Raw genomic sequence first — 22,950 nt, 5'->3', positions numbered from 1 at the left:
ACATTCCGCGGAGCACACAACCGAAGCCAAGGGATAAGCATGATACACAGTACAGCACGTTGCGGTCAGGGAACCAGGGTACACAAGTACCAAGTACACGTGGAGGGCCAGGTGGTGAAAGTATCCGCACTAGCATAACGATGGAATTATCCAGAAGGTTAGCAGTGAAAGCTAGCCCTGCACAATCGAACATCGAAGAAAGCTAGGGGCCCTCTCTCCTCCAAAAAAGAGTTCTGTCGAAGGACTGGCAGGTGACAGACAGTGAGGCACAGATGAAGGTTGTTCGCAGTGTTGAACCTTGAGGGTTCGCCGACAAAAGTTTCCAGCCGACCGTGCTTCTGGCTCGCGTTGCCGATGGAGCCCATGGATCCCCTCGAGCCTTCGGAGCCCTAGCCCAAAGCGCCACTGCAGAACATCGTACCACAGTACTCCGTAGACATCTCTGCTGCCTGTGTTGCCACACAGGTCCCAAGCTACCTAGGTAACTTAAGGCACTTGGTACAGCAGGCACGCGGTACATAGTACCTTTCTCCTCGCTTTTGAGGAGCAAGTAAACTTCCAGTCACGCTTCTCTTCCTCCTTTCCAGTATCGCCAAACTAGTCCTCTTGTGCTGCTTGCATATTCTGTGTACGACGTACCGCGTCCAACCGAGAAAACTCAAAGCCACGCTTGCCAGCCACCTTCCCCTTTGACTAAACAGCCAACAGCCGATCTAATCTACCTCTCCACCTGTTCCAATCTCGACTCTCAAGTGCAATCCAGCCCCAGATACAACCTTGCGCCAAACCTCGGAACCGGTACCCTTATGTCGATTTCCCTCGTTCAAGTGCATTTGGCAACATCGGGTCCAATCCACTAAAGTCGAAAACCATAAGTCTTTCATGCCAGGCGGCCCGTCGGATGCACGGCCCACTATCGTACGGCTCAAGTTGATCATGCCCGACGACAGACAGGAGAACCCTGAAGAGGCCCAGTCCGGTCTCTCTATCGAAACCACGACTCGTCCTCGCGCTAGCACCGAACATGACGCTGGGGGCAGTCCTCAACGTCCATCCTACTCACCTGTGACTCCAACGCTTTCACAAGCCAGTTTGGCTTCCCAAGATGGTAACGGAGCAGACCCACCACCACCACAATGGATGGATGAACCACCTGAACCACTTCCCGTAAGTTTGGACGACAATCCGGACGCCATTGCCCTAAGAGCGACGCTGTCGATCCTACAAATCCAGCGGCAACAGGCTCTGCAGGACGTGAGGAAACTTGACAAGATGAAGAAGGCTGCTCTGGAGGACCCGCAACACTTCGTCAAGGACCTTCAAGCAGGCAAGTTGAATCGCCAACCTCGAGCTGGCATCGACGTCGACGGGCTGGAGTCTGCAGAGACCCGGGAAGAAGTAGGTGCATCCAAGTTCGGTCAGTTCCCAGGGGTGCAGAATGTCGTGCGTACTCCGCGTGTGGAGTGGGCCAAATATCACATTGTTGGTGAGCCGCTAGATCGCATGCACCGGGTGCAGCAGCAATATCCGGGCTCCGACGACAAGCGTCAAGACGGTTCTGACCGACCGCAGCCTCACACGATGGCTGCGCCATATCGTCCTTTTGTGGACAGGCTAGAAGAGACAAGTCAGCAGACTCAAAAATCTTCGGACCGTTGAGCACCGTCGATATCCGATCAAGATGATTCTCAATCTATCTGTCTTATGGCCTCTGGGCTCTCAAAATCACTACTGAATGCACTGAGCTCGAAACGTGCAATGGTACCAGCCTGGGCCTCGGTCCCGGCAATATCACATTGTGCGAGCTCCGCTCTCTTGGTCAGCCAATGTGTGGTCTCGCAAGTATGCATGTCACATAGTGGTCCGTCACTAACAGTTATGAGCCGACGGCCCACTTCATCAGCCTCCCTCGCGTTTTGCCACTGCCACTAGCGGTTACTTGAAGGATACCTTATCAACAAGAGCGAGATACTTCTTGTAAGTATCCTTGTACTTCGCGGCCTCGAGCTTCTTGGCGGCAACGCACAACGGGCAACGGGGACCTTCAATCATCGCAGTCTTGGTTGTCTTGCCACCGCTGACTCGATTTTCACTTCCTCCCCATAAGCCTGCATTGTCAGGGTGTGTGGTGTCGATGAATTGGAGGCAGAGGTAACAGATACGGTACTTTGCCGGCATGTCGGGCTTGAGGCGGATAAGCATCTGGAGGCGATGAACGTCGGTCGCGCGTTTCGGAACGTGTTGAGCGTAGTCTTTCTTGTTCTTCTCCGTCTTAAGTTGGTCATAGACTGCCGCTTGATCCTTGCAGGCGAGCCCGAGGCAGGCACGATCAGCCGCGGTTGGGAGTGCTTTGAAGATAATCTTCTTGACCTCGACTGGGAGCTTGATAAGGCCATGATTCTCGTTCTTAATGGTGCCGGATTGATAGATCTGGGGAGGTCAATATGAGTATATGGTAACGCCATAAAGCAAAGCATTCTACCTTTGTAGAGACCTTCGGATTGCCGAGACGAAAGCAGCGCTTCTTCAAGCGGTTGGCGATCTTCTTATGTCTCCTGGCCTGCTCCATGGCTTTCTTGAGTCTCTTGTAGGACTTTGCAACATGCTCCTCTGCCTCGATAATCCTAATGATGTTAGCCAATAGCCGAGGTTTCAGGGTAGGCATCACGCTGACTTACTCCTCATTTGTAGGGATTGGATCAGCCGGCATTCCAACGGCGTGCAGTGAACGTGGTGCACTGTAAGAATTGTCTTGGTTTTCAAAGCTCAATGTCAGGGGGTTGTGAGCAGTTTGGGAAAGGCGATAAGAAAGAGGAAGCTGTCTGGTGAGATAAAGAAAGAAATGAAAGAACCTGAGTGCGAAAATCTTCAGTGACATGTAGAGGCCACGGCGCCAAGGGCAGTCTTTATATCAAGACGACATCATAGGATAGATGGGCGAGCGACATCATAGGTGCCAGTGGAATGATAACGCGGGCCGCGGATATGGGATATTGTTGATACCTCAACATGGTGAGGCGCGGTCGAGGGAACATTCCTTATGTTGGTGGAGAGAAGCGTCTTAAGAAGTGCTTCCTGGGACAAATACTTCATCGGTATCGACATGGCTGAGGATCCTCTCAAGGAGCTGCCCAAATTTAATGCAAATAAAGATCGCCAAAATACCTCCAGGCGTAGAGAACGGCTGCTCGGTCAGTTGCAGTATTTGATATGCTTGTCTTGAAACGGGGTGTGATTGATACTTGACTGGGCTGGATAGGTGGAGGAGTCGACATGAGAACACTGTGGACAGTTGATATTCTTTTCACAACCTATGTGCGACACCCGTTCTGGATTAAGAGCTCCAGTGTGGCTTATTGCGATCTCTGTGCGGCACAGATGCCGCTCCATCCAGAGCTTGGTGATATGGAGGCGCAGTGTCTCGGAAACGACCCGCTTTACTACTGTCGATGGCATTAGTGCAGCCTCCGTTTGAACGTCCACCAGGGTGCTCTATCAGGTCATCTGCTTGGCGCAGGAGTATTCAGGACGTCCCGCGCGAAAGGACTGCGACCGGAGCTGAGGAGGCGCACACGCCGTCTACTGCGTTGATTTAGCCCTGAGAAACGTTCTGTGAGGTTTTGATGGTGGAGGAGGAAAAGGTACATCGCTAAGTTGCCGCATGGTAGTAGTGAACACCTTGGCCGTTGTTACTCACCAGCATCGAAGTAGGCGGACCCGAGCGTCTTTCCCAGTCTGCGACGGTATGTTATCCAGGGAATCTATACGCCAGACTTGACTAGTCTTCGAGAGGCTTGCCTTTTCCTACTAGGTACTGAAGGTTGGCACTCGTCCCCAAACAGCGTACGTCGACAAGCAATCCCCACTCGGCTACTGAGAAAATGTGGGAAGCCGTACGGAGTACTGGCCTGATGATAGAAGATATCCGCAGAACAATAGGAGCCAGACTTTGGCAGTATAATTCATCTTCCAGGGTCTGAGGGGTATCATTGTAGAGTGGTTGGACAGAAGTAACGACGTGGTCCGTGAAGAGTGATCGCGAGGCTCAGTATTTGCCAAGACGTGTCCCCATTGCGTTAGGATGCAACGCCGACACCCGGCTCCATCATCCCCAAGCCGCATGTTCAAGGCGAGATTCCTCACTCAAGACTCACGAACCCCACAACCCTCCCCTCTCCCACTCTGACCTGTTATCCCGAACGGCTCAGCCAAGATGAGCGCCACAAAAACACAGTCGCAGAAGATCTTCGATAAGCTGAAGGCGAAGCCTGCCAACAAGGTACTGCCGCCACGATGCTGAGAGGCCACCTCTAGCACTCGGATGCCCATACTCACACGTCTCGGCAGGTATGTTTCGACTGCGGCCAAAAAAACCCGACATGGTCATCTGTACCTTTTGGCGTCTACTTGTGCCTCGACTGCTCCTCCAACCATAGAAACCTGGGTGTCCACATTTCTTTTGTGAGATCGACGAATCTGGACGGTACGACGAGTGTCCCGCATAGACGAATATGACATTGACATGGATTAGTCTGGCAATGGGCTCAGCTGCGCACTATGAAAGTCGGAGGGAATGAGTCGGCCACCAAATTCTTCCAGATGAACGGTGGAAGCGCCGCTCTTGCCAGTAAAGACGCCAAGGTCAAATACACTTCCAATGCGGCCAACAAGTACAAGGAGGAACTGAAGCGTCGAGCAGAGAGAGACGCTCAAGAGTAGGCCAATACACGGTTCCTAGTTTGATTTGGCGGAGCCTAATAAGAGCACAGGCACCCCGACGAAGTAGTCATCACCGACGACCCCCTCTCCGCCGCTGGCGGCGATGGCACCTCGACGCCCGCAGGCGAACCAGCCGACGACTTCTTCTCTTCCTGGGACAAGCCCACGATCAAGCGGCCTAGCAATCCGCCTTCGAGAAGTGCCACCCCTCCTGTCGTCTCACGCACCGCCTCCCCATTCCTCTCCACTGGCAACGCCAATGGCGCGCAGTCTCGACCCAAGTCTCCGTCCCCACTAGCCTCAAGTACTGGTGACGGCGAAGCCGCTCTTCCTGCTCCGACAGCTATCCGCACAACGTCCTCCTCTGCCATTCGCAAGTCTGGCCCGCTGGGCGGCGCCGGCGCAAAGCGTACAAATGTCCTGGGTGGAAAGAAGCCTGCACAAAAGCTTGGAGCTAAGAAGGTTGTCGGCGAGGAGATTGACTTCGAAGCCGCTGAAAAGGCTGCGAAAGCTGAAGCCGAGCGGGTAGAGAAATTGGGCTATGATCCAGAAGCAGAGAAGACTGAGGAACTGGCCAAAAATAAGTCCTCGAATTTTGGATCTGCTTCTGCACCGCCAAAAGAGAGTCCGGCACCAATTAACACTTCTGCTAGGGGCGCTCCCAATCCCAGTCACGCCCGGAGTCCGAGTGAGATCGAGAGACTGGGTATGGGCATGAACAGATTAGGGTTTGGCCAGATTGGACCGACCAAAGCAGCAACAGGAGCATCTTCCGCGGCCGCACCCAGGAAATTGGGCTTCGGCGCAGTCGGTCCCGCTAAGCCAGCAGCAGCAGATGGTGAGTCTCTTTCAGCGGGTCTATAACTTTCTCTTCCTTGTTCTGTACTGATGACTCATGCCCAAAGATGACGGCGAGCAATACGCGCGCCAAAAATTTGGCACCCAGAAATCGATCTCCAGTGACGAATTTTTCGGCCGTGCCTCCTATGACCCTTCCGCCCAAGCCGAGGCAAAGTCCCGGCTGCAAAACTTCGACGGAGCGACCAGTATCTCATCCAATGCGTACTTTGGGCGGCCTGAGGATGACCTTACGGGTTTGGAAGACGGAAATTACGGAGATATCGAGACCGTAGCGAAGGATTTCGTGCGAAGGCTAGGGTTAACTGCTGGAGATGATTTGGAGAATCTTATTAACGTTGCAGGAGAGGGAGGGAGGAAGTTGAGAGGCGCGGTGGCGCGGTATTTGAACAGTTAGACTGTAGGTCCACTTTCGAGCAGGATCTGCTGAGGATGTTGCACCACGGGTTGGAGGTAGTGAGTGAGTGAGTAGGGTTAAAACCTGGAGGAGTTGGGGCACGAACTGGGCATGAACACGAGCGGGCACGGCTCTGCACTCTGTAAGAGGCAGGGCCATGAGACGATGCTCCATGAACATGGTAACGAAGTTTAGATCCATAGCATTGCGATGCCATGAGCAAGCGTCCGGGTACGTGTACGGTCTATCAGTCGTTTTTCCCAGAGGTGCATGATAACGACCATGATCACCCCTGGGACCAGATTCTGCTCATCGTGAAAAGCGGAGAGCAGACCAGGAAGAGGGCGGAGAAGAGACCTTGTTTGACACGCCGAATTACTGTTACGCGAGATGGAGGTATCGAAGTTGAGAACTGCGACCAAGAAATTGCAAGGCAGGGAAGATTGCGCGGCACTATTACATGCTACAGTAGGGATCACATGGATGGATGTAGGGTTGGAAGCGTTGTGTCACTCGCTCCTCCTCGCCTTGACCTATCCCGGCGCTGTGCCCATGGGATTTCAACGCCAATGGGTCCAACGTACGCAGCACAAAGATGCGAGCCACCGAGGGAGAATTTCCTGTAGTGCATCTCAGCGCTTTGAAGCACGCCACTCCTTCCGACGCAAGCCACTTCTAGACACCGAAGCGCGCTCATGCAAACGAGTGTATCAGTCTTTTGTGGTGACAACTTGTAGCGTGTGAAAGGGAGCCGAGTTAAGCAAAGAAACGATCAACGGACACGTATTCCCTGAGGAGTATCCGTGATAATAACATTGAGGTGTTAGGTACGCGCTTCTGAGCCCTGCGAATCGAATGTACTAGCCATAGTGTTCGTGCCAATCAATCAATCTTGGGTAATACCTGGTCATCAAGTCGTGATGATAATGAGCGGCTGAGTCTTCCAAGAGAACTCAAAATGAAACTAGTGTAATTGTGGGCGCTGCCCATGTTGCCCTCCTGTCACTGTCACCTTCACATAACAACACTCTTACGTTTCTCAGCGCTACTGAGAACAAGGAGGGGGGTGTTGCGTCTGGCGGACTCAATCTCGACGATTGGTCCTCCGACTGAGTTGCCCTCATCGCTGCTCACGCTCTTAGCGCTGAGAGCGCCAACACTGTCAACCGAAGACCGTTCTCGAGATTTTTCCTTTATCTCAGAACCAATGGCACCACTAGCAGCAGCTCGGAGGCTTCCCAGGCTTGGCTTGCTGGACAAAGTGCTGCTACCAGCAAGAGCCGAGTCGTCAGACGAGACCGAAAAGTTGAAGTCATTCTCGCTACCCGGTGTTCCAGCTCCTGAGCCAGGTTGACGACCACTATCGCTGCGGCGCTCGCGCCCAGCACGGACCAGGTCGTGGACAGCTCGGCGGCGTTGCCGAGTGGCAAAGTTCTTGCTCCCTTCATGTTTGGATGTAGGCTTCTCCTCAAGCTCCTGCAGAAGTGGTGGTCCTTTGGGTTGTCTGACTGGGTGTTCTCCGGCTCTTCCATGCCCCGGGCCGAAGGTGGCAGTCAATGGAGTTTGTGGAAATCCAGGTCTTGCCCCAGCGCCTTTAGTCCATTCATTATTGGTCTTGATATTGGCAGAGGACATATTCTTGCGGTGGCCGCGTCGGAAGGCATTGGCAGATGGAGGAGGGAGAGGTTCAACGTCCTGCGCTGGGGAAGGACTGGACTTCGGAGGTGTTTTAGATCGAGTCTCGGTCTGATGGAAACTTGGCTCTGGATACTGGCGGTGATAGCCTGGGTTGGCGGGTGGAGGCGAGGCAGAGGTCTTCTGACGGTTCGGAGACACTTCCTGTTGCTGCTGTTGTTGCTGATAGGATTTGTCGACGACATAGCTGGACTGCCCAGTCATAGGATTGTACACGGCGAAAACGCCAGGGCTGCCAGGCACCTGTTGCACCATAGGTTGCAAGCCCTGTTGCAACTGTTGATTGTACAGGCCCATCGGGGAGCTGATGGGAGACTGGAACTGCTGCTGGCCAATGTTGTTCATGAAACCGGTGTTGAGGTTGAGCCCAGAAAATTGGTGAGCCGCGGCCGTGACGCTCAACAGTTGCTGCTGGAGAGCTCGCTGTTGCTGGGCAAGGTAATTGTTGGTTGCTACCAATTCGTCGTATAATGTCTGGTCCATGTTCTCGGCACCGTCAACGAAGTCAAGAGATGGAGGTGCAAGCACGTGTTCAGGAAGAGAGTAGTGTTGCTGTTGCTGCTGGTAGTTGCCATGAAACGAGTTTCTGCCTTGCGGAAAGTACATGCCGGTGGCAGTCTGCGGAGCCTGGTTGCTGTACTGCATAGAGGCGTACCTGCTACTTTCCAGCCCCTGGCCATTGGTAGCATGAGGAACCGTCGCAGACTTCGGAGCTGTACGGAGACCAGCCAACAGATGGCCGCGGCTGGTTCGAGGAGTCGATACTGTGTTCGTTTGTTGGGTTTCGTCAATGGTCGAGATCTTGGAAGGAGGGGCAACGCTGAGACGCTTGATATGAGAACCTTTCCCACGGGAAGCGAAGCCGGGGCCGGAAACACCGATGGAGCCGTTGAATGGAGACTGGTAAGTCATTTGAGCAAGACCGCCTGCGTCGATGCTCATTGTAGTCTAGGACGAATAGAAATGCCGTATGGTGTGCAAGCCGGGTAAGACAAGTATGTTATGCAAAAAAATCTGCGCACGGCCGACGCGTAGAAATGAATCTTGTCAGGAAAGTGCTCGGTCTTTCCTGCCTAGAGATTAGGCAATTAAGGATCGTGGACGTAGTCGGAAGTCGTAACTAGCAGTGTGATCGTGGCCCAGAGGGGACCTGGAGGGCGTACGGTGTGTTCAAAGAACGAATTCCTGCAGCACATGGGTTAGTGATAGCGTTCTGATGTACTTAGGCGACACCTGAGTACGGACCAAACCGTTCAGCCAGCTTTGTGGCGGGAACTTGGAGATCGGAGAGCAAATGGACGTGAAGTGCTCGTGAGAGATTGATAATTGATTGTACAAAGTCGTCTTAGTATTGTGACGGAACGAAAAGAGCTGTGGAACAACGAAAGTGGTTACTGAATTTTTGGGATATTGCGCGGCAATGATCGCTCGAATGAAGCTGTTGTCTTGACGGGTATGGACGATTATGAGGTAGTATGTGGAACGCTGCCTCTTCACAAATCGCTGCCCACTACTGGGTCGGAAGAATCGGCTGGTTGGAGGTTGGCTGTCAAGTCCAGTTGATGGGTGAGAAGTGATTAGGGCAAAAACGCAGGTGTAAAGGAAAGGCGAGATAGGTGAGAGGTGGACGTTACTGCCAGTGCCGGGGTTGACAGTGAAGGCGAAAGAGAACGAGACAACGGAATGACAGCAAAGGATGGTGAAGGGGAAAGAGGGAGGTTGAAGTGAAGGTGAGGTAAGGTGATGATGAACCGAGCCTGAGCCTAAGCCTGCGAGAGAGCGAAGAGCCAACGAACAGGACAGCCGCGAAGGGGACAGCGAGGGTGAGTGAGTGAGATACGAACGAGAAGGACCCCTGCTTCAAGCTCAATCCAGCTAACTGGAACAGGTGGCGACCGGCAAGGGAGTGCATTTGGGCTGTTAGTGATTGGCTTGAACGTGCTTGTTCGGCACGAGCTGCTTGGCACGCCATTGAAACAGGCGCCACCAAGGCCACTCACGTCTTTGCCTCGTTCGACGCTTGAGAATTTGCGGTTAATAGGGGCTGCTTAGTCGAGGCGAGCACTGCGCTGTCACTCAAGCCTGCAAAGCCTCCAACGAAAATCTCGAGAACCACTTGACGGCACGGTTTCTTTTTTGTGACAGCTGCAGCACACTCGCCCGTCGATGCTGCGTGTCGGCCACCCGTGAAATGATGAGTTCGTCAACCATCCGCTCGTTCTCGTAAAATGATCGCTATAAATATACGGCGTGACGGTGGGCAGCACACTTTTGTGAGCCTGCTTCCTCGTACTCCTCACCGGGCACGGTTTATGCTCCTACCTTAGGCGGTAGACCAGCAGCTAGCTCCAATCCCACGAGGACATCACAGCCTCTGATCTGGATTGACCTCCCCTGGGTGCTCCCCAGTACCACTGTTTCATCCCAAACTGCATTAGTCGCCTCGGATTTTGAGTGGGGAAGCTTCTAAGGTTTCTTCACGCCCTGCTACTCCGTATTCAAAACTGTAACGTCCGTGTTGATAATGCGAAAAGCCTCTTTCGAACGTACCATCTGTGGAGGCAGACATTCAGTAGAGGGCCTTACATAGTTTATGGCGATCGCAAGCAACAGCCTTCCATGTTTCGGGCTGGTTTGAGACGATCCACAGACTTCGCTCACGCAACCGAGACCTAGCGGAAATTGCTTGTTGTTAAACCAGATTAGCATTCATGCCACATGGCAGCCATTCGGCGCAGTACTCGTACCTCGTATGGAGTAATGATGCTTGGACAAACCGCGGGCAAGATCCATAGAGCTTGGGCGCTTTAGCATGCACAGCTCGAAGCGATTCGAGGGAACGGTCAAGCACTCAAGGTGAGAACGATGATCTCTTCGGTCCTGTGGCTAATAACGTCGCCAGTCTTGCCGGATTAATATACAACAGCTTTTGCCATCCTTTTGTGCTGCAATGACTCGACCACATTGCTATGCAAGAGAGATAGACTCGATAGATCTACTCTCCCTTTCGTCCACCCCGACCTCCAGCCACCTGCCCATCTTCCTTTGCCCTTTCACCACCGCTGCTGCTTGTGGCATTATGTGCCGCTTTTGGCACGATTTCGGACTCCGGGAGGCCAGAAACGGATGAACTTTTCTCTGCATCACTTGCGACGCCTGATTCCTGGCCTTCTGTAACGTTCTCGCGCTCGGGCGAAAAGGTCGACTCGTGAGTCGAATCGTCACTAACTTTGACCTTCCCTTCCTCTGCGGGCGGCTTGTCAGTCCGCTGATTGGCTGCGGTGGCATCGATACTGGCTTTCGGGATTGAGTCTGGCTGGGATTTCGATGGTACTGCTGGTTGTTGAGCTCCGTTTCCCCCTTCCGTGTCTGACTGCGGTTGTTGTTGAGAGTCTTGCGGAGCTGCTTTCTTGGTAGTGCTTGCTGCTTGAGGAGCTGCTCTCTTGGTAGTGCTTTTTGCCCGCGGAACAGTATCTGGCTCCTCTAGCAGCCTTGTTTGCTTTTGTGATTCTGACTGTTGTTTCTTTCTCTCCGCAATCTCATTAACCAGCTCCTGCCTCTCCTCCTCTAGCCCAGCAGATAGTTCATCATCATCTTCCAGCTCGCCCTTATAAACCTCCGGATACTTCTGGAAACACTGCTGCATATTTTGGAATTTGTCGATACAGTCCATGCCTTTTGGTTCTTCCGTCGAGTAAACGAAACATGAAAACGCTTCTCGAAACTCGGGACCACAAGGACCATGCGCCATACCACCTAAGCAAGGACAATCCCAATTGATTTCCCCAGTCTCGGGGTTGAAAGCACCCTCGCCAGCTGCCTCCTCTTCCAATTCTGCTGCGCCCGTGTTGCTGGGTTTGTCATGCTCAGTGAGCACCGTTGTCGAAGCATTCTCAGAGGACACAGCATCGGCTGCAGAGCGTAGGACAGAGGCATTTTTCTCGGCTTGCCGTGCGCGACCAGAGGTGAGTGCTTCCAATGTGGAGTGGTCTCTGACTTCGTCGTCTACCGCGTCAACATTCGGGTTTAATAGATCTATAGAACGAAAGCCGTCAGTACTTGATACAACTCGACTGTAATCTCCGTTGCAGAATGCATACTATGCTGGGGCTGCTCCGCAAAGACGGGGCTCGTATTATAGTAGTAGACGCCAGCAATGGCGACACCCCATCTCAAGGCAGAGCCTTTCCAACTCCGTCGTGCGTTTGCAGGCGAAGTGCTAGCGAATCGTTTCCCAAGAGTCCTTGCGACAGGGGAAGAAGACGGAGACACACGAGCCGCAGAGCGGAACACTGATCCAGCCGCCGGGCGAAACATGGTCAAGCTCTGTCCTGATCAAGATTTCTGGTTACTGACGAGATGGCAGAGAATGAAACATGTCAGTCAACCTCGACGCGACAAATGAGTGACAGTCGGATGATTCTTCAGTGGTGATGCAATACTCCGTACAATGCAATTATTAATTTTAAGCTCGTCGGTTTCGATAGTGCGCTTTAGCCACTAAAAGTGTGCCGTATAGAACTAAAATGTCAGTTCGGCGAAGTGCATCGAGATTGACGCTATTTGCACACCTCAACCTCGAGATACCATGTTCTTTCCACATACTTCGTAGAGATGATGGGCATACCACGGTCAAGCTTAGTAAGCATGACTTCGAAGACATACATTGTACTAAACCCGTCGTCCGTCTTTTTACAAATGGATGGCATCCGGCCGGCTGCACACTCATAGAAGGCAGAAATCGGGATCCGGGTGCTCCTCATGCCAGACGCGGTTTAGTTGTTCAAACCACCAACAGCAAACATCAAAGCGACACTCTTATTTTTAGACAGCCTACTATGCTATATACGTCCAGAGAGAAGGGGGGGCGCTTCCAGAAACGAAGGCGGTGGTGGTTACGGTACCTACTGACGGCTGCAACCCGTGTGAAAGTGTTGATACATCGTTCACATGCTTTCCTGCTTCCGTCCTGCTCGTCCGATCCAATCTTCCTGCTCATCCAATCCAACCTTGGCCGAATACCGCACCCACACAATCCATCCATCTTCAGCACAGTAACTCCCGCTTGCTATGCTGCGACCACTCCAAACTATACCAGACCATTAAATGCCTAAAAACACCCACCCCAGGCCCTACCAAATGGTTCTACCTAGAGAGCTTCATATGTCTCATTCTTGAATGAGCATAGGGATCATGCCCGTCTCGATGAAGTCATCCCCGCTCGTCAACTCCTCCATGTCCTCCACCGCGACTGTAATCTCAGCTCTCTCACCTTTGGCGCGCCTTGTAGGTTTCGGCTTTCTCGCCCAGCCGATTAGTACCTTCCAGCCAGACCCCTGCTCCTTGCCTTCCTCAATCATCTCATCTACACCTTCCAGCCAGCGAGATTCCTCCCGACCAGACTCGGCCCGGACTTTGACAAGCCACTCTTCCCACATTCTGGCGCCGAGCAAGCCAGTGAGGTCGGCGATGTCTTGCGTAGAGCCAACGGGACCCTGTACGGCCTCGACATCCATGTATTGCCTGACGATTTTGCTGATTGTTGACACCTCGCTGATCGGCCTGGGCGCCGGAACGAATGGTTTTGCGCCTTGCCGCCAAGACTGCCAGCCGCCAGTGTATCCGTGGATTTGCTCCTCGGCTTCTCTGGGTGGTCGTTTCCCCATGGGCAGGAACATCCACGCACGCTTGACGCCAACGAACCCTTCCCTCTTCAGCCTCTTGAGCCAGCTTCTCCCCGCTTCGCGCTCGTAACCCCGGCGGTGCAATTCAAAGCCGAACTCAACCGACATGGCCTCCGCACGGGAGCCGGCGTGGGCGATGCTGGAGTCCATGATCATGTAGTCGAGGTATCCGCCTGGTTTGAGCACGCGCATGCATTCTCGAAGAGCCAAGTCCCATTCGTCGATTGAAGGTGCACTTGGAACGGGGTTATTCTTGAGAAGGACATGAAGGGAGCGCGCAGAGATGACGTCAAAGTGTCCACTGCGGAAGGGCAGTTGCCAGAGGTGTGGTACGGATATTGTGCGGTGGTTTAGCGGTGCTTCTGGCTTGATCTGACCAGCGGGTCGTTGCGTTCGTGCCTGGTCTTTGCTGATGACTGTGTAGACTTTCACGTTGGGCCATTGGAGAGCGGCATTCCAAGCCCACGAGGCCGAGGCAGCGCCGCCGAGGTCCAGAATGCGAAGCCGTCTATTTCCCACACATGTCGGATCGTCAAGTGGAAGTGTGGACTTGTTCTTCAACCGCTGACAAGCGGCAGGAGAGGCAAGGAGACGGCCGTGATACAGAGCCTTTAGAGCCTCAACCTGCCAGTTGGACTGTTCGATGGATGCGACAGCGAGTTGCTCACGTTCGACTGCTTCATACGCGACTTGTTCAGGAGTGCGCTCGAACACACCGGTCTGTCGAGGGTTCAGACCGAACGGGCCAGAGTACTTCGGACGCTTTGGGTCAACGAGAGTGTGCTGGCCGAGCAGGTTGGTGATGTGTTTCTCCTGGAGTGCAATGCGATTGTTCTGCATGGCTTCCAGGCGAGATGAGGCATGGACGAATGCATCTCTCTGCTTCCGTACATTGATTAGATGTTGGAATGCTGAGAGGAACATTGGTTCCTTAGATCCGGGTTCGGAGTCTGGGCTGTCCCTTTCCGGTCGAGTCTCGGCCAAAGCCGTGTCTACCTTTGGTGGCTCAGCGAACATGACAGTCCGACGGGCCGTTTTGATCCTTGTCTCATCCGTGGTGTCGTCATCTGATAGCTGGGTGTTGGGGTCTGAGTCCAAGATCATCGAGAGGAAATCCGTTTGTGAGGCAAGCCATGATCCTGTCCGATCCAGGTTTTGACCTGCGGATTGCTTGAGGTCCTCGTAATACTTCTCGTCATATTCGAAGCTAACGGGAGGAGATCCCGAGGACTTGGACTCATCACTGCCAGGTCCGTAGAGGTCATCGTCTTCGGACTGTTGGCTCTTGCGTCCCGTGGGCTGTCCCAAGATGAAATGGTCTTGCTTGGCGGTTGGTGGTCCTTCAGTTAGATTTGTATCATCAACTGTCAACACGGTTTCCACAACGTTATCACTTGAATCGCTCTCCCAAGGTCGGTTGTAGAAATTCTCAGCCGTGGCTGTGTTTGGCATGCTGGGCGCCTTGGACTTGTTAAGGCACCACGTATGACGGGTGGCATTCTGCAGAGACGAGAAGAATCCTCCAGGCGAAGGTATGCTAAGCTGCGAGAAGCTGTAATCGGAGATTGGAGTCTCGCCATCGGCACTGCGAGGCCGACTGGCAGGTTCGGGAGCAGCACGCTCTCTCATTTCTTCCCGTCTTCCAGACTTCCTAGATGGTCGACTCCCTCCGGAAGTAGTCGATAAATCATCCGCGCTTCTCTGTCCGGCAAGACGCTGCAGAAGCTGGAGAGCATCTGGGGGGAGCCTCACTCCGAGCTCAGAGCCATGAGCGGGTACCTCTTGGTCGAATTTCTTGAGCTCCTCGATAGTAGGCATCAATGGAGAAAGGTCTTGAGGTGTTGCGCCTGGGACGGTGGGGAAGTTGATGATCATCTCTGTGAAGGCGACTGGAGATGTGAGACTCACGACAGAGTTGTCGGAGTGGGCTTCAGCTGGAGATAGTATCACGCTATGGTCGTCATCGAGTGCTATCTCGAGGTGCTGTGATACAGCAGGTGGATTGCCCCAGGTCTCCCCTAGTTGCCTCATGTCGGGCGTGACAGGTGCACTGTTTTTCGTGGTGCAGGGAGAATCAGAGATGCTGCTATTGCTATCCCCGAGTGACGGGGGTGCATTGATTGCCGGGACATCTCTTGGGAGGGCCGACAGCGCCGTAGGCGACAGACGGATTTTCGTAGCGGGGGACATGCCGAAGGTAATCTCCTTGATTGGACTTCCATCCATGGAGCCCCATGAATCTCTGGGGATGTACAAGGCGGGATATCGATTTCGGCCGGATTTCTCGCTCGCGAAGCTGCTGCGGCTAGATTTGGACGCGAAACTGGTCGGGTCACTGGCAAGAGAGGGACAGTCGTCGCTGAAGACTGTCCCAGCATCACTGCCAACGACGGAGCTTCGTACCGAGTTTCGTTGGTAGCCCTCGCCGGCACTGCTGGCTGGAGATTGCTCACACGAGGAGACGGGAGAGGACGGATAGGTTGTCTTCATGAGCGAGGTTTTGCGCGATGAGGCGGTGAAGATTTTTGGATCCCATGCTGCCGGACGGCCGATGATGGTCGAGTCGCTTCCGTCTCCCTCGCTATCACTCTTCATGCCGTGACTGGCATCTTCCTTTTCCTCGAGAATAGTATTAAGGTGCCGACCCCGACCCAGCCGGGGTGGGGACTGATAGGTCGTAGACGGTAAAACGCTCATGCTTGCGAGGACCAGCCTGCACAAGATATTATGAGGATGGTATGTTGGGGTGTTTCGTCAGCTGCTGGGTTCTTGTGCCCGCCCAGCGGAACCGGAATGTCTGATCTCTAAACAAATCAGTATTAAAAGTTCTATGCGTTGCCGATCAACGGTCATACGCAGGCCCAGATACAAAAGAATTGGCTTAACGAAGGAAAGCTGACAGCGACCAGCAACTTCAGCGACGACAAGGTGGGAAAGGTGGACAGAAGGGCGGTACATGGGAAAGAGAAAAGCTAAAGAGCCTGAAGCAGTGAGGGATGATGGTGGTGGCCTGGATTGAAGCGCCGTGAAGGCCACATTGGCGGCTCGCTCGAGACCTGATCGATAATTGAGCGGCAATGCATCAGCACTCACTCTCTCACACATTGGGAAGAGATACTAGTACATATCGGATGTGTCTTCATTGGCTCTGGCCACTGTGGGCAGGGTCTGGAATCCACAACAAGCATAAACAGGCCGTTGAGAAGGACCGGTAGACCAATACCACGACCCATGAAGCTGCAGCCAGCGAGACGCGCAGCAAAATAGCATCAATAGTGCTGAGACGTGCTGGCAGGACGTTGGAGCAAAGCATGATTGGGAAAGTACAATTGGAAGAGAGTGTGAGAAGGACGAGGAGGGGAGACGAGGGGAATGGACATCCATTGGCCGTCCAGCTGAAAGCGGTCTAGCCCAGGCGCGTAGAGCTGCACTAAGGCCAATAATGGCTTAGCCGTTCTCGGATGTCCCGTGCGTCCTCTATTTATGGCGCAGCTTCCATCGACCTGTTCAGCGAATCATGTTTTCTTCCGTCTGCTTTCTCACCGTTTCGGCTTTTGTCCAGCGTTGTTACCTACTCTCACTCGAGATTCATTCGAGATTCGCTTGAGACGCAATCCCGCGATCCGATTGCCAAGTCAATGGTCGTCCGGAGCATCGCCCTCCCTCAGCATGGACTTGGCCTGTTCACATAACGCAATTCGCGTCTGAGGCTGAAGGACGAAGCCACTTTTACCACTTCCTTGAAGCATAATATCACCACATGACTCCCGTTATCGCTCCTCTACTCCCCTTTCATCTTCAGTAGCGCTACGCACGTGGTGATATCATGCATAGCCCAATAGTCAGCGAGCGGCGTGACGCCGTCTTGAATGAGGGACAAGGTACCGACTCCGCTGTGAACGGCTCGAGAACTCGACCTCATCGATTTCATTGTCTGTTCGGCTATCTTCTGGAACAAATTGTCGCCATCTTCCCTGTTCTCGCCACCGGCTGCCTTGACAAAACCTGGACCACAAGTCTTGGCCAGGGGCCTACTCCAGCCTTGCGGGGACGAATGGCTGTGCTTATTTCAGATGGAGAGGGTGACATGATGTCCCTCCTTGAGCCCTACTGTGATTGGTAGGTAACCTGGATAAATACCAGTCCGAGGGGATTGAAAGTGTGAATGGTCAATGTATGCAGGACTTCAGGGCAGGCTCGTCGTAGCTTTCCGCCACCGTTCCAACGACGTTGTGGATTCAACGAGCTCTGATCAACCTGGAACACACTGTTGTCATCACAACCTGACAGACATCCGCCAGTCAACCGGACGAACGCCAGCTTCGCTCTAGCGACCTTACACGACGGTGGTTTGACTTTGGGGATTCTCTGATCTTGCATGAACCTACCGCTTGGCCTGTCGGGGAGTCCAGGCAACCTGCGGTCAGGAAGGCCCTCATGTTCCAACTTTCGCCACTCCAAGTTATTCCGCCCAAGCTGCGACACGTGAATTCCATTTCTATAGCCCTCTTGAAATCTTAATCGCAGCTTCCTTAGTCATGCTGTGTCCGTGCAAATTCATTGCCACTCACGTGCGTCCAGGCAGGCATTTGATACATCCTCTTCTTGCTCGCGCCGCTCTTTTTGCGCATTTTGCTGCACCTCTGTGGGTTCTCTCTTTCTTTTCTTCTGCAGCATCTCCACGGCCCTCTCTGCAGCTATGTAACGTGCTTCGTCACTGCAACTTGCATGCTTCACACGTGCGATTGGCTTTCCATCGAGCATTATCCTGCAGCGCCAATCCGTGCCAGGTTCACCTTTCTTCTTCCGCTCTTGGGTCACGATTTTTACAGGAGGCTTAGCAGCCTCATGGAACTGGGTCTGAATAACCTCATTCAGCTTTGACTCTGGATGTTGAGTATCAATGTCTCTTTCATTGACGAGCCGACGGACGAGACACATATATCCGATTGTCTCGAGGACTGCCTCACAGGCATCCAGATTGCCTTTGGAGTCGATGAAGACAGCCGCCAGGATGGACTCAACGATATCTGAAAAAGACTTCGGTGCTCCGAGACGGGAGAGTAGAGTCCATGGGAACTGCATCCCGGAAACAAAAGATTCCTGAATTGAGGGTTGAATCTCACCGAAGGTCGACAATGTTGCTCGTCGCTCCCGCGCTTGTTGTTTGCCCACTTGACGGATGTAGTCGGTGAGATAGACCGTCTCTTGCTGCTCCTTGTCGGTGCTTTTCTTGGTGCGAGGATCTGTGTGCACCTGGAAGGAGCTGCGTGTGTAACAAGTCTTCTGTGCGAAGAATGCCAAAGTTTGATGACTGACCAGGGCATGACGGCGGACTGACATCTGGTTTGGCCCAAGTCGAAGGGAAGTGTGGAATAGTTTTGGGACAACTATGTAATCGAGCACGGAGTCACCCTGTAGCATGTAACATGTCAGAATTCGTCTTAGTACAGCGGAAATGCCACAGAAATGATTGTGACACGACTTACCAGGAACTCCAGCCGGTCGTAGGTTGACCGCACGTCGCTGGCAAGGCTTGACTGGGTCAAGGCTTCTGCCAAGAGGCTGCGACGCTGAAAGGAGTAGCCGATCATGCTCTCGACTGGCGCCAACATGTCGGCTGCGAACTCTGACACCTGCTCCGGGGGCTGTATCTGTGCCACGATCTCTGAGAGCGGCCTCCATGCAACTTCCCCAAGGAACAGCTTCAGGGTTGCCAGAACTTTCTCCTCGGAGAATGCTCCCTCGATACCACTGACACTGGCCACTCCGATCACAGCCTCAACTACATCAGCCAGAGTCTTCGATGAGATCCCCTTCAAGGGCTGCTTCACCAATGGTCTCAATTCACTGACTCCAGCGACCCATTCCTTCGCTGCGAATACCTTACGTGAAAGATATTGGCCTAGGCCTAGAACTCTTGTCGCTCGCTGTAGGCGTGCATTGTTGATGATCTTCCCACGGCTTCTGGTTAGGTGATATGCTGGGTAATTTAGATGGTCGGCAAAGACATGTAGTCCGGCATAAAACTTGAGGATTGCGTCGCCAATAAACTCGAATCTTTCGTAGTTTCTCGTGTGGCTGGCTCCAGGTAATGTCAAAGCATGTGACACCAGGTCAAGATCATCCAGCCCAATTGTCGTTAACGGGCCCTCACATGCCGCAGCCGACCGTAGAGCAATTTCCAGCACGTGCATGACAGACGGTATGAACAACATAAGGGTGCCATACTCACTTGGGAGACCTAGCACCGAGCATTCGTCCACCAGCAGCTCTTTGACGACGTCTTGAACAAAGACTGGTTTATTTCCCTGCTGCAGGTACTCTAGTGTTCTTGGAAGCGACGTTACGCTGATCGACGTTGGCTGGTTGCGTGCATGAACGTCATATGGTTGATGGCCATCACAATGAAGTGCATTCGGTTGCCAAAGGAAAGGCACCTTGCTCTTCTTGTGCTGCACAAGGTACGACCGGCGACTCGTGTCGTTCATTGGGTCGAAGTCGATCATTGGTATGCTTGTTGAGGCTGCGTCGCACCAGTCCGGGAGCGAGCTCTGCTCCATATCAGGCACGAAGAGGGATGGCAAGTGCTCCTTCCGGAGCCCTGTCAACCTTCGACCGAGCACTGATGTCAAGAGCAGGAACGTGATTTCTTTTGCGACGTTGAGTGGGAAGCCCTGCCTCTCCGACCCAACACCAATCGTAACCTGCAACGCTGCACTATTCTTGAAAAGAGAGAATGACAGCTTTGAGAGCTTGACAGGCAGAAGTAAGAGCATGCAAGGGTAGACACAGTCCGGCGCCTCTATCTTGAGGCGATGAGCGTAGACTGTAGGTGAACCAGATGCTCCCCACAGCCCTATGATGTTCGGCCAGGGATCGTACTGCTTCTCCACGTCGTAGAGACTGTCTCTCTTCTCAACTCCGTCAACCTCTTTCGAAGCCTTCTGACCTTTCGGCCAATCCGAAGGTAACAGATGATCTGTGACGAGTCCAGCATCGTGTAGCGCTCGATATGCTTGGAAGGCAGCATCTTGCTTGGCTCTTTTCTCCGTCAGCCAGCTAGATCTTGATTTTGCTGTCCGTAGACTGGGTGGCAATGAAGACGGAAGGTAGACCTTTGCATGTAGCTTCACGCCGGGCTGGCCTTCAAGTACGAAGACCGGAGCCGTATGTTCAGAAATGTCTTTGTTCGGCAGCTTTGCGCAAAACAGATCCAGGTGTTGCCGTGCTTCTGCAAACGTCAAAACAGCCCTGGACTTGTCAGTTGAAAGTTCGTAGTAAAGAAATCTCTAAGCCGACGTGACTCACCCCGTCGACGCAATTCTGAACACCTCACCATCGGCCTCGTCGACTCTCTCTATCCTCTCCCGTTGCTCGACAGACTCCAGAGACTTTCGGCAATCCTCATTCATCTCATCTTCTAATGCTTGCCATTGGCTTCTTTTCAAAGCAGCTTCGGGAAACATGACAAATCGAGATTCTCTCTGACGAGCCCTGCCTCGGCTCTGAATAAAGCTTCGAAAATTCGGCCGCTCGTCAAAACATATAACCAAGTTCATAGCTGGTACATCAACGCCTTCTTCAAGCACCGAAGTGGCAACACAGACATTGAGCTCACCGCGTCGGAAACTCTCCAAGTTGTCATGTTGGGTGTGTAGTTCTGCGAAATCACAGACCCCTCTGTGTGCTGGATTAGACACCCCGACGAAGGAGAACGCGCGGTATTGGTCTTGAGTGACTGGATGACTGTTGATGATATCAGAGAGTGACCACGCGGTTGGTCTTGTCTTGACAAAAATGAGGCATCGGAGGTCAGGTTGATAGCATTCTTGGAGAAACTCCACAAGCAATTTCACCTTCGAGGATACGCTGCCGGCTGTGTTCAGGTCCAGGTTAGCCATGCGAAGAGGTAAATGTAGAGTGTTCAGTGTGGAAGCTATGAAGACACTCTTCTCCGCGAAAGGAGATTCGGTCGCGACGGACTCAAGTTCACGAGACGATGTAAGCTCCAGATTCTCCACGCATTTCTTGATGAACATGTCACAGGCCCAAGCGCCGAGGTTATGTTGTATGTCTGTGCACGATCGCACAAGCGCTTGCATTTCTTCCATGGCCGGCGTGCGTTGCTTCTTGAAGATCTTTTCCAGTTTCTCTTGGTCATACCGATCCTTGCTTCGTCGCAGGGCTGCAACGACTGGATCTTGCTCGACATTGACGGCACAAACAGCGGCAGTCAATAGACTAAGCAGATTTGAACAGTGATGCGGAATTGGGCTGTGTGGCAGTATCACGGGCTCTGGAATGTTGACGAAAGCAGTATATTCTTCCAATTGCTGTAGGGGACTTTTGCAAGTTGCATTGAGATTATTTTCCAGCTCGGACACTTCATCCCTGTTCTTCTTGGTGATCGGACTCGCAGACAAGCCAAGGATATGCGGGAGTTCATGAAGGGTTTCCGGAACGAGTTTTGGATGGTAGTGATGTCTCATGATCGAATTCATGGGCGAGTCTTTCACGCAGTGGTGGGCTTCATCGAAGACCAGCAAGGACATACTCTTCATAGCCACGAATCCATGATTAAGAGCCTGTTGCAGGATGGCTGGAGTGCAAACGACAACATGAACATGATGTAGTACTTTTTGCCAGATATCTAGGGAAGTCCAATATTCAGCGTTGTCCATACCAGTAATGAGCCGGAACTTGTAGGCTGGGAGCTGTTGGGAAAGGAACCGATATTGCTGATACGCGAGGACGACACTAGGGGCAGTAAACCAGACGAGTTTGTTCGGCGAACGTTCCAGCTCTGCCTGGATGCGAAGTTTGGCGATTTGGGTCTTCCCACTGCCTGCGAACCTCCGTTATCATACACTATCATGAAGACGATGATTGGTAGAGGGAGAAGAAAGAACACACCGGTAGCCATCACAATGATAACATTCTCTTTCATACTATGCTCGAACATCTCTATCTGATACGCACGTGATTGAATGGGAGTGATGTCGCGGCAATCATCCTCCTCGGAGGTATCAGACCAAGTTTCATCGATCTCAGAATCCATAGCGATGGCGATATAGGCCCTGCCACTGACAAACATGAAAGATGTGAGAAAGGAATGGGTGGGAAGTTGGGCACAGAGAGGAGTTCAAAGGATGTGTAACCGAGAGCGTCGGGAGTGACAGCAGCCATTGCCGACGGGTTGAGCGCAGCCGCGGTTGCACTTCGGAACTGCCGCCAGACTGTGGCAGACTACCGGATTTACGAAGATCAGAGCCATTGGGAAAGATGCTTCCGACCCCGTTGTCACTGTCGAGAAACTTGAAGCTGCAGAAACTGCCTTGCAAGGTGTCTTATCTGTTCCGTCCGGTGAGCCTTATGTAATTAGGAAGGCTACTCGGAGCCCTCCCGTAAGCATATGGTAATTAGACCACGCCCAGATCCCTCTGATTTCGTCCTGTCTGGGCCGAGTCACGCTTGCAGTCAACCATACGAGGCTGTCCCAGCGAAAACCTAGCTGGCCGCCGGTCAAGAACAGGCCGCCAGAAACCACATCCTTGGGGCTATATTTGGCCATCTTCGAATGTCTAGAATCCCAGC

The 22,950-nt window shown here is 52.9% G+C and overlaps 7 protein-coding genes across 7 annotated transcripts; 2 read left to right on the top strand and 5 right to left on the bottom strand.

Annotated features, from left to right (window-relative positions):
- Positions 1–936: 936 nt before the first annotated feature.
- On the top strand, positions 937–1,659 carry A1O7_10172 (uncharacterized protein; the record flags this gene model as incomplete). The annotated part of the gene is made up of 1 exon (XM_007764156.1): positions 937–1,659. The coding sequence occupies one exon, from the start codon at positions 937–939 to the stop codon at positions 1,657–1,659; it is 723 nt and encodes a 240-aa protein (XP_007762346.1).
- Positions 1,660–1,935: 276 nt separating this feature from the next.
- On the bottom strand, positions 1,936–2,665 carry A1O7_10171 (uncharacterized protein; the record flags this gene model as incomplete). Its single annotated transcript, XM_007764155.1, has 2 exons — positions 1,936–2,430; positions 2,483–2,665. 2 exons carry the CDS (start codon positions 2,663–2,665, stop codon positions 1,936–1,938), a joined length of 678 nt encoding a protein of 225 aa, XP_007762345.1.
- Positions 2,666–4,213: 1,548 nt separating this feature from the next.
- On the top strand, positions 4,214–5,974 carry A1O7_10170 (uncharacterized protein; the record flags this gene model as incomplete). The annotated part of the gene is made up of 5 exons (XM_007764154.1): positions 4,214–4,279; positions 4,348–4,483; positions 4,532–4,715; positions 4,770–5,557; positions 5,625–5,974. 5 exons carry the CDS (start codon positions 4,214–4,216, stop codon positions 5,972–5,974), a joined length of 1,524 nt encoding a protein of 507 aa, XP_007762344.1.
- A 1,014-nt stretch (positions 5,975–6,988) lies between these two features.
- A1O7_10169 (uncharacterized protein) lies at positions 6,989–8,611 on the bottom strand (the record flags this gene model as incomplete). Its single annotated transcript, XM_007764153.1, has 1 exon — positions 6,989–8,611. The coding sequence occupies one exon, from the start codon at positions 8,609–8,611 to the stop codon at positions 6,989–6,991; it is 1,623 nt and encodes a 540-aa protein (XP_007762343.1).
- Positions 8,612–10,664: 2,053 nt separating this feature from the next.
- On the bottom strand, positions 10,665–11,986 carry A1O7_10168 (uncharacterized protein; the record flags this gene model as incomplete). Its single annotated transcript, XM_007764152.1, has 2 exons — positions 10,665–11,704; positions 11,770–11,986. 2 exons carry the CDS (start codon positions 11,984–11,986, stop codon positions 10,665–10,667), a joined length of 1,257 nt encoding a protein of 418 aa, XP_007762342.1.
- Positions 11,987–12,837: 851 nt separating this feature from the next.
- Positions 12,838–16,050, bottom strand: A1O7_10167 (uncharacterized protein; the record flags this gene model as incomplete). Its single annotated transcript, XM_007764151.1, has 1 exon — positions 12,838–16,050. The coding sequence occupies one exon, from the start codon at positions 16,048–16,050 to the stop codon at positions 12,838–12,840; it is 3,213 nt and encodes a 1,070-aa protein (XP_007762341.1).
- A 1,860-nt stretch (positions 16,051–17,910) lies between these two features.
- On the bottom strand, positions 17,911–22,414 carry A1O7_10166 (uncharacterized protein; the record flags this gene model as incomplete). The annotated part of the gene is made up of 4 exons (XM_007764150.1): positions 17,911–18,768; positions 18,843–20,607; positions 20,665–22,197; positions 22,266–22,414. The coding sequence occupies 4 exons, from the start codon at positions 22,412–22,414 to the stop codon at positions 17,911–17,913; spliced, it is 4,305 nt and encodes a 1,434-aa protein (XP_007762340.1).
- Positions 22,415–22,950: the final 536 nt, after the last annotated feature.

The sequence above is a fragment of the Cladophialophora yegresii genome (assembly GCF_000585515.1).
Source record: "Cladophialophora yegresii CBS 114405 chromosome Unknown aczIN-supercont1.7, whole genome shotgun sequence".
NCBI classification, from domain to species: domain Eukaryota; kingdom Fungi; phylum Ascomycota; class Eurotiomycetes; order Chaetothyriales; family Herpotrichiellaceae; genus Cladophialophora; species Cladophialophora yegresii.
Note: the sequence above shows the minus strand (reverse complement) of the source record. Positions and strands in the feature narration are given on the sequence as shown.